Below are 10000 nucleotides of genomic sequence, written 5' to 3' on the forward strand. Positions count from 1 at the left end.
CACACACACACACACACCACACACACACACACACACACACACACACACACACACACACACACACACACACACACACCCCTGATCACTAATGTCAGGACTGTGACCTTTAGCATGTGAGCTAATCTCAGCTGCTGTTGCATGTGGACGTGCGCTGCCTGTTTCAATAACAGTGTGTAAAGCTTCTATTACATCCTGCAAGGTTCAATCCCAGGGTGGGAGGGGGGGTGTCCGGGGGACCGGCTCTCGGGTGTGACCCTGGTCCTGCTCACGGGTCCGACTGCTGGAGCCAAACTTGTGTTAAAATGTGCCGTTTAAATAAAGTTTACTTGAACTGACGTACGGTTGGTTCTAATTAGAATTCCCACTTAAAACGCTGGACTATCGGGATAAATCCATGAACTTTAAAGGACATTGTTTTGGACATTTTGGGGAAGTTTTTGGCTCCTCATCCTGGGTTTATCGCCCACAGCTGCACTCTGAGTATCTGCCAGCAGGGGGCAGCAAAGCGCCACAGCCACCATTACCCTGACCAGAGGGTAAATAGTCACGGGGCAGTTTGGAGCTGTAGACAAGAGCTTTACCTTTTGATGGGGGATCACTGGCATGGGGGAGTCCATCCTGGGAGTTGCTGTAGGAACCGGTGCAGGACGTCTGGACCTGCAATGCAGACCCAGATGGAAGTGACCCTCCAGGAGGATCCAGGGGATCTTTCTACAGCTGCTGGCTTACTTGATCATGCTGAGCGTTAGCTTGTTGGTGGCAGACTTGATCTTGTTCTGGGCCTCCAGGTGGGTCATCCCCTCGGTGCTGACCCCGTCGATGGCCGAGATGATGTCCCCCTGGGCCAAGGTGCCGTTGACGGCCTTGCTGCCTGGAGTTATCTGTGCACGTGCATTCACGAGGTCAGGAGTCAGGTTATAGGGTGCTGGTCTGTCTAACTGGTACCAGCACCAGGTATCAACATGGACCCACGATGGGGCAACGGTGAGGAACAGTGTCAGTGTCCGACTTTTTAAAGAATCTTACCGATTTTAAATTTATTGTGGACAAACAGAATTAATTCACTTCAAACTGCTGATGGGGTAGAAACAAGGCTGTTGTTTTGCCCCCAGGCAGAAAATCTGAAAGGAGGAGAATGGGCTCCACAGGAAGCCCTTTGGTGGAGAGGGTTTCCTGTTTCCTGTTTCCTGTTTCCTGCCCCAGCAGAGCAGCGCCACGCCGACCCGGCTCAGCCCGACAGCACCAGCACCGACCCAACAGGACAGCTCAGCAACACCTTCGGCCCCCAGCTGAGGAGGCTCCTCTCCATCAACTCTCCATCCCACCACCCTCGTCGTCACGGCGACACCAACCTCTACAGGAGCCTCCAACCGAAACGGCCGATGAGGAATAGAGCTGAGTACAGGAAACCCAAGCTGCTTCCTGGCACCCCTCTGCCCCCCCACCCCCCCCACCCTCCCTCTCCCCCTCTCTCCCTCCCTCTCTCCTCCCTCCCTCCCTCTCTCTCCTCCCTCCTTCTCCCTCTCTCATCCCTATCTCTCCCTCCCTCTCCTCCCTCTCTCTCCTCCCTCCTTCTCCTTCTTCCTCTCTCATCCCTATCTCCCCCTCTCCCCTCTCTGTACCTCCCTCTCTCTCTCCCCCTCTCTCCCTCTCCCTCTCCCCCTCCCCCCTCTCTCCTCCCTCTCTCCCTCCCTCCCTCTCCTCTCTCCTCCCTCCTTCTCTCTCTCTCTCCTCCCTCCCTCCCTCTCTCTCCTCCCTCTCTCTCCCTCTCTCATCTCTATCTCTCCCTCTCCCCTCTCTCTCCTCCCTCCTCCCTCTCTCCTCCCTCCTTCTCCTTCTCCCTCTCTCATCCCTATCTCTCTCTCTCCTCCCTCCCTCTCTCTCCTCCCTCCTTCTCCCTCTCTCATCCCTCTCCCCCCTCTCTCCTCTCTCTCCTCCCTCTCTCTCCTCCCTCCTTCTCCTTCTCCCTATCTCATCCCTATCTCTCTCTCTCCTCCCTCTCTCTCCTCCCTCCTTCTCCTTCTCCCTATCTCATCCCTATCTCTCCCTCTCCCCTCTCTCTCCCCTCTCTCTACCTCCCTCTCCCCCCCTCTCCCCCACGTCTCTCTGCCCCCCCAGGACTATTTAAAGGTCCCTGAATAGTTCAGCCGTCAGGGATGGAGCCAGTGTTGCTCCTAACCTTTGGGACTAGCTTATCCTGCCAGAGGTGATGCTGGTGGCCTGACTGGGCTCCAATAATCCATAATTGAACTTTATCTGCATTTGTGAACCCCAACCAGCACCTCTGTCAGCTGTGATCAGTTTGAGCTGTTGTCCATAAAGTCAGGACGTCCAGCCGAAGGTCAGTAAAGAGCTGAGCGATGCAGGACCTTTTCTCCTTGGCTGCTGTCTGGAATCTCTCGGGGAATTCCGCCTGTCACCATCACTACAGTCTGGTTACATAACGGCTGCTGCCCACCTGCAGCCGTTACCACGGTCACCGGCTGGACAACCGTCCCTTTAAACAGGCGTCCAGCCCTTACCGCCACGTTAAACCCTGTTTAGCAGCAGCTATGGGGGACCGTGTCCACAGTTGTCCCGCGTGCTAGCTCGTATCGGGAGTGTTGCCGATGCTTCTTACCCTGGAGATGGTGAGCGGCATGTTGAAGTCCTTCCCTCCCTGCAGCCTGAAGCCCCAGGGCGCCGGGCCGTTCAGCGTCACCGTGTACGAGCTCATCTTGGGCTGAATGTCAACACTCCCGCTGACTGTCCCCTCCCGTCCCTGTCCTCAGTCCTGTCCCCGCGAGCCTGCTGTGCTGCCTCGGAGGTGTCACTCCCGTCTCTGCCCTGTCCCAGCTGGAGGCGGTGGGGGTGTGTGGGTCAGGAGCCCTGGAACCTCTGTGGCAGCGGAGAGACGGGGACGAACCCGTGCAGAGGTGGACAAACGTTGACGGACGAGTGGAGCTGAGACGCGTCGAACCTGAGATCAGAGAAGCGCAACACAAACGCTCAAATGGTGTTAAACTGAGTGGAAGCTGGGAGAAAACCTTCTTGCCTGCAGAGCTGCTGAGCGTGAGGGACACACAGTCTAAGAATAGGTGAGGGGAGCAGAGGCACAGGGGCCCGGCCCCCTTATAAGGCCTGAAACACGAAGCCCCAGGATGCCTCACCGCCGATTCACACCGCCGATTTAGCCCCTCTTACAGCAACACATTCTCCCTCGCTCCCTCGCTCGCCCGCCCTCCCTCTCTCCCTGCCGGCAGCACCATCCTCCTCTCACGTCATTCTCCCTCGGTTCTGCTCCAGAGAGGAACCAGCGAGTGGCTGATCCTCAGCTGCTAAATGGTCACGAGCAGCAGCTTCTGTCCTCGCTGTCCTCAGACGTGCACGTGTGGAAGTTCATTCATGTGCTCTTAGTTCCCTTTGATCCACGGGGAACCTGCCCATCAAGCTTTGTTTAGGGCTGTGGAACAGGGCCCGGCTGGGCTCGGGTTCGGGTCCAGTCACAAGGATCAAAGCTTTGGTTGATCCCTTCCCTTGATGACGTCATTTTACTGATTTCGAGGCTTGGAGTTAAAGAAGTCGCTTCCTCAGGTCCGCATCAGAACAAGTACCGGGGGTGACCAGTGTGGGGCGCCATCGCGCTGCTGTGACGCAGGTTCGAACCACTGAGCGGCTCCAGCGGTTCCAGCTGCTGCTGCGCGGCCCCGAGAGGCTCGCGCTCAGGATTTATGGAAGTCAGTGGGAAAGCTGTCAGACCTGGGAGCAGGTCGTCAGCCAGAAACGGGATTTAAAAAGAGGTTTTTGGACAGTTTTATTTAGAAAAATAAATAAACAACAGAAAACATTTGTCCGAAGAGACCAAATCCAGATTAACAATCACTTGATAAGACTTGACGTCATCTGAGCATCAACCAAACAGACGGAACGTCCTGTGAATACTTCAGAGCTTCGACTGGTTTCGTCACTCGTTCTACACCTGTCAATCATCCAGCTGTGGGCTCGTTAGGGTCGAAACCTCCGACGGGGCTTTGGTCAGGAAGAGCAACAGCAACCACAACACAGGTGTGACACAGAGGGGAGGGAACTGGTCTGAACACGTCTGCGTCCTCATCTGAGCAGGACGGGACCGTCCATGACCAGGAGCCTGAGGCAGGGACACACCAAAGGTCCAGTGTGTCCAGTTTGGCAGCAGAGTGTGTGTGCGTGTGTGTGTGTGTGTGCGCGTGTGTGTGTGTGTGTGTGTGCGTGTGTGTGTGATGAGGCTCTCTTGAGGAACCTACGGTGGCTGCAGGGGAACAGACGCACCAGTGTTCCCAGTCCTGAGCTTCTGTGCCAGTTTAAATGGACACGATTCAGTTGTTTTGTGAAATATTCTACAAAATGACGCAAAAAAAACGACCCGAAATATTTTCTCTCATGTAGAGCGGAGAAAACTAGCGACGCTAACGTGTTCTTAAACTTGATGTGACGTGATTGAAGAAGCGATGAGAAGATTTCAGAGGCGTTTCTCCAGAATATGAAGCTACTCCAGAACCATCGTTTCACTAACGATGGCGCCATAATTGGGAGGAACTCCGACCAAGTTCGTTAGCCTGACGAGTGTTTCTGCCCCCAGAACGACCCGATTGTGATGCAGAAGAACCTCTCCATCAAAAATGCTGTGGAACTAAAGAAGGGGGGCATTTACACAGGTGACCACCAGTTCATCAGGGAGAACTCCTCATAATGTTCTCCTGAATCTATAATATTAATATTTTATTACAAAATGTCGGAGAAACGCTAATATCTGAGAGAATCGAACCCATCCTGGAGCAGTGGGGACTGAACCGTCAACCCTCCAAGACCCAGAACCTCCTCTGGGTCTCGTTAAGCCTCATCAAGGTAAAACATCTCAACCTCACATGAAGAGAAGAAACGGAAACTCCTCAGGGGGGGACGCTGTGCAAAAAATACAAAAGTGGAGAGCAGGGAACAGTTTTCAGGTACACACACACACACACACACACACACACACACACACACACACACACACACACACAGTGAGTGTGTGTTCAGGGTAAAACTGCTATCTCCAGTCTGGCCACATCCAGGGGCTCCCTGGTTACTGGGCTGTTCGTTCTGGCCAGTTTGAGGTTGCCATGGTAACCCGGTGGGCTGTGCAGTATCGACGGGCTGGAGATGGACGCGACGATGACGGACGGGGTCCTGCGAGCCGCCGCCGGTCCCGGGTCGGCCGCTGCGTTCTCCAGCTGTGTGGGGGGAGAGGGGAGGAGATCAGGGAGGAACCAAGTGGACCAAAGGTCTCCTCATTCATCTGAGATCAAAGGTCTCCTCATTCATCTGAGATCAAAGGTCTCCTCATACATCTGAGATCAAAGGTCTCCTCATTCATCTGAGATCAAAGGTCTCCTCATTCATCTGAGATCAAAGGTCTCCTCATACATCTGAGATCAAAGGTCTCCTCATTCATCTGAGATCAAAGGTCTCCTCATACATCTGAGATCAAAGGTCTCCTCATTCATCTGAGATCAAAGGTCTCCTCATTCATCTGATTCCATGATGGATCCACCATCATGACCTCGGTGGAGCATCACACAGCAGGGGAGGCAGCTTTACCAGACCACCCTTCCACCTCCTCCAGGGGGCTCCTGGTGCCCTACCTCCGGGGCTGAGCCCCCTCAGAGGGTCTGCATGCGTCAGCGTTCCTGCTCTTTACCATCCAACACATTCAACCTCATGGTGAACAGACGCTGGTCAGGAGTCCTACCGCGGCGGGCGGACGCTCCACGTCGACGTCAGTCATGGAGATGTCCTCGGGCGTGTTGAGAGGCTGAGCAGCAAGCACACAGACGCAGCCATTAATGACCCGAGACGCTCGCAGCTCTTCAGGTCGGTCAGGCAGGATATAGCAAGTTAGGCTAAATCACAAAAAAGGAGCGTTTATTCCCGCACAGATCACATGAGCCACACGAGGATCTGCTGACAGCAGAACAGTTATGTGCATTTGGACGTTGTCATGGATACAAAGCTCAGTCACGCTCACCATGGTTTCAAACTTCTGCCATTACAAACCTCACGGAGACCTCCTGGGGTTCTCCTGGGGCCTCCTGGGGCTCCTGGGGCCTCCTGGGGCTCCTGGGGCCTCCTGGGGCCTCCTGGGGCTCCTGGGGCCTCCTGGGGCTCCTGGGGCCTCCTGGGGCCTCCTGGGGCCTCCTGGGGCTCCTGGGGCCTCCTGGGGCCTCCTGGGGCCTCCTGGGGCTCCGGGACCTGTTCAGGAGTTCTTGATGCCATCAGGCCAACATCTGGCCGACTGTTTTTATCAGTTTTATTGTTCATGGTGACGTTGAAGAGACAAACTCAAATCTCAGCACTGATAAATAGAACCAGTCTTTTATGAATGTAGTCAGGAAAGCGTCTCCTCCTTCATTAATGGAGGTCAGAGTCTCCTCGCCACCGGCCGCCACCGGCCGCCACCGGCCGCCCGGCGAGGCGCCGCAGCTTTGGAACATGGAACTGCATCATGCAAACCCTGGATTAGGACTAAAACACCCAGATTATTGGATGGGATTAGTCTGTGGAGGCTCTGTAATCGAGTCCTGGGTGGATCTGCCCTGAGCGGCGGCTCAGTGGACCGGCGCCGGCACAGATGGGTCACTCCTGACGCTGTTTCAGGGAAAAGACGCTTACGCAGAGACGGAAGTGCTCCATTTATCAGCTGTCCCACATAGAGGCCGCGACCCTCCTCTGACCCACATTATGCTCACAAATGTCAGGAATCAGGAAACAGGCCAAAGTCCGAGCCAACAGAACCAACAGGACCAACAGGACCAACAGAGCCAACAGGACCAACTGGACCACCAGGACCAACAGGACCAACAGAGCCAACAGAGCCAACAGGACCAACTGGACCAACAGAACCAACAGAGCCAACTGGACCAACTGGACCAACAGGACCAACAGAACCAACAGAACCAACAGGACCAACAGGACCAACAGAGCCAACTGGACCAACTGGACCAACAGGACCAACAGGACCAACTGGACCAACAGGACCAACAGAACCAACAGGACCAACAGGACCAACAGGTGATTAGCACCTGTTGCTGATGAAGCCGCCTTGTAACGTTCTCCCAGTGTTCCCATTTAAAGGCCACCGGAGCTGAGGCCTCACTCCTTCATTAGCCCTCACTCCTTCATTAGCTCTCACTCCTTCATTAAGATTAAGATTAAGATTAAGATGAACTTTATTCATCCCCGTGGGGAAATTGAATTATAGTAGCAGCGAATGCAGAGTAAAGAGACAGAAAAAAATAAATACAGATAGATTAGAATGTTATAAGCATATATACAGCATATATTATAAGCATATATATAATATATACATAATATAATATATACATATTATAAGCATTATAAGCATATATACATAAATATAGAATAAATTAGAAATAAAATTACAACATAAACATTACACAATTATTGTTGAGTTGGTTTAGCTCTCACTCCTTCATTAGCCCTCACTCCTTCATTAGCTCTCACTCCTTCATTAGCCCTCGCTCCTTTATTAGCCCTCCCTCCTTCATTAGCTCTCACTCCTTCATTAGCCCTCACTCCTTCATTAGCTCTCACTCCTTCATTAGCCCTCACTCCTTCATTAGCTCTCACTCCTTCATTAGCTCTCACTCCTTCATTAGCTCTCACTCCTTCATTAGCCCTCCCTCCTTCATTAGCTCTCACTCCTTCATTAGCCCTCACTCCTTCATTAGCCCTCACTCCTTCATTAGCCCTCACTCCTTCATTAGCTCTCACTCCTTCATTAGCCCTCACTCCTTCATTAGCCCTCACTCCTTCATTAGCTCTCACTCCTTCATTAGCTCTCACTCCTTCATTAGCCCTCACTCCTTCATTAGCTCTCACTCCTTCATTAGCTCTCACTCCTTCATTAGCCCTCACTCTTTCATTAGCCCTCGCTCCTTCATTAGCTCTCACTCCTTCATTAGCCCTCGCTCCTTCATTAGCCCTCACTCCTTCATTAGCCCTCACTCCTTCATTGGGTCAAATCTGTGGGGCTCCGTGCTCACCGTCGCCAGGAGCTCCGTTGGCTTGTGGGTGGAAGTTCTCTCAAACCTCCCGCTGCCGTGACCTCTCACCTTTGACCTCTGACTGCTGTGGCGCACCTGTTTGCCGTTGCTGGACAACTGGTGACCCACAGACATCCGAGGCAAGCAGTCGTCCTCCATGTCCGAGAAGCGAGCCTGCAACACACCAGAGGCGGGTCAGACGGCCGCAGGCGGCGCCAGGAGGCGGCGCCAGAGGGCGGTGCCAGGAGGCGGCGCCAGGAGGCGGTGCCAGGAGGCGGCGCCAGGAGGCGGCGGTGGACCCACCGACTCGCTCTCGGAGGCGGAGGAGTTGCGCGTCCTGACCTGGCCCCTGCAGTCGGACTGGCTGGTGAGGGTGGAGCGGCGGGTGGACTGGAAGCTGCTGCTGCTGGAGCGCTCCCTCCCCGTCATGCACAGCAGCGCCCCCAGGTAGGGCACGTACTTGCTGAGCGCCGACCTGGCACACACAAAAGCATCACATGACCCCTCGAACCCCAACCCTCCTGCCCCAGGCCCAGGCAGGAGCTTTGCCTCCCGTGCTGTGGTTTTGAAGCAGCTATCTCACGTATCTAAGTCCTCCTCCTCCGCCTCTTTTATCCCCACTCTCATCCAACCCAAATGTCCTCACAACCTTCTGCTCATCTCCTCAGAACCCGGATCAACCTTTTCAGGCGGAGCTGGAGGTGGTTTCATCTCGTCTGTCTACCTGGGAGACGGGCGAGAGCGTCGCTGATGTTTCCCATCACGATGCTGCTGGAAGGTTCTGAAACACCTTCTTCTCTCTGCTGTGTTTCTGAGCGCGACAGCGGCGAGACGGCTGCTCGCCACCCGTCTGCTGTCCTCTGATAGCTCAGGAACCTCCATCTCCAGGTGCTTCACATGTCCCCCGTCCCCGTCCCCGTCCCCTGGACAGGGACAGGTCCCTCCAGCAGGAGTCTGGGCCTACTCAAGGTTTCTTCCCAGTATTCCCAGCTGGGTCTTTTTGAGATAACTTTGTTTAAATTGTTTAAACCTGTTTGTTATGAGAGCTTGATCTGATTTCATTTTTAACAAATTAATTTGTTTATTTATTATCTCTGGTTCCTGTCATTAAAAAAGAAGAAGCTGTGTGTGTTTACAGCAGATAAGCAGCGCTGAAACGCTCGCATGATGCTAATCGCCGTGTCGTTAAATGTGTCGTTAATTGTTTCCCTGTTTCACGTCTCTAATTCCAGCTCTGTGACATTAACGCTGCTGCTCCGTTGGAGGGGAAACAGAGACCGTTTGCACAGCTTCTGAGCTTCCTCGTCTCTTCTGTGTCCTCCGTTGCCGTGCCGACCGAAGCAGGCGCGTGTGTTTCGTTGCCGTGCCGACCGAAGCAGGCGTGTGTGTTTAGAGGGAAGCGATGGAAGTGGATGGAAGGAGGACGAGACAGAAAAGAAGGAAAGTGACTGTCGGGGAGTTGAACTTTGCTTTGATGACCCTAAATAAAGGAGGGTAAAACTTCCAGCACGTCTCCTGTCTGGGTGTCGGGCTGCAGCCCGGCCGGAGCCGAGGCCCAACTGGGACTTCAGGTCCAGGATCCCTCTGACTGGGAGGTGAACTGGGTTCACGGTGGGAATGAGCTCCAAACAAAAGGAATCCATGTCAATGGAAGCAAAATGACTGTTGTTATGTGTTGATGGCGCCTCACGGTCCTGGTTCTGGTGCACTGGGAACCAGAACCTTTCAAACAATGAGGATTCAGACACATTTGGGCAGAGGAGGGGGAACAGGCAACATTCCTGGAGCAGAACTCTCTTCTACTACTGATAAAAGATCAGATTATTTATTAATGCAGTGGAAAGTGTGTGTGTTTAAACTCTGGACAGAGGAATGTGTGTGTGTGTGTGTGTGTGTGTGTGTGTGTGTGTGTGTGTGTGTGTGTGTGTCCTACCTGT

At 53.8% G+C, this 10000-nt stretch overlaps 3 protein-coding genes across 7 annotated transcripts in view; all 3 read right to left on the reverse strand.

Moving 5' to 3' along the window:
• LOC101074976 (F-box only protein 11) overlaps window positions 1–140 on the reverse strand; it is a 4011-nt gene extending 3871 nt beyond the window's left edge. Inside the window, 1 exon segment of the mRNA XM_074084924.1 lies at window positions 77–140. Coding sequence (XP_073941025.1) covers window positions 77–140 — 64 coding nt within the window.
• Window positions 141–386: 246 nt separating this feature from the next.
• Window positions 387–3063, reverse strand: ldb3b (LIM domain binding 3b). Of its 2 annotated transcripts, XM_029845455.1 has the most exons (4): window positions 3035–3063; window positions 2621–2959; window positions 730–881; window positions 387–657 (listed from the first exon to the last, which is right to left on the reverse strand). In XM_029845455.1, exons 2-4 carry the CDS (start codon window positions 2714–2716, stop codon window positions 402–404), a joined length of 504 nt encoding a protein of 167 aa, XP_029701315.1. In that variant the 5' UTR covers window positions 2717–2959; window positions 3035–3063; the 3' UTR covers window positions 387–401. The 2 variants fall into 2 exon arrangements, with proteins under 2 accessions (XP_029701315.1, XP_029701310.1); XM_029845450.1 differs by having other exon boundaries at window positions 2621–3058.
• Window positions 3064–3776: 713 nt separating this feature from the next.
• LOC105418375 (melanopsin-A-like) overlaps window positions 3777–10000 on the reverse strand; it is a 17501-nt gene continuing 11277 nt past the window's right edge. For 2 of the 4 annotated variants that reach the window (XM_029845274.1, XM_029845263.1), the window contains 5 exons: window positions 9997–10000; window positions 8367–8538; window positions 8064–8237; window positions 5750–5812; window positions 3777–5231 (listed from right to left, as the gene is read on the reverse strand). The exon at window positions 9997–10000 is cut by the window's right edge and continues 104 nt beyond it. In XM_029845274.1, the coding sequence (XP_029701134.1) occupies window positions 5034–5231; window positions 5750–5812; window positions 8064–8237; window positions 8367–8538; window positions 9997–10000 (611 nt within the window). In that variant the 3' untranslated portion in view covers window positions 3777–5033. Of the gene's footprint in view, window positions 5232–5749; window positions 5901–8063; window positions 8238–8366; window positions 8539–9996 lie in introns of all 4 variants that reach the window. The other 2 variants (XR_003890279.1, XM_029845271.1) reach the window with 2 other exon arrangements.

Source organism: Takifugu rubripes, chromosome 1, assembly GCF_901000725.2.
Source record: "Takifugu rubripes chromosome 1, fTakRub1.2, whole genome shotgun sequence".
NCBI lineage: Eukaryota > Metazoa > Chordata > Actinopteri > Tetraodontiformes > Tetraodontidae > Takifugu > Takifugu rubripes.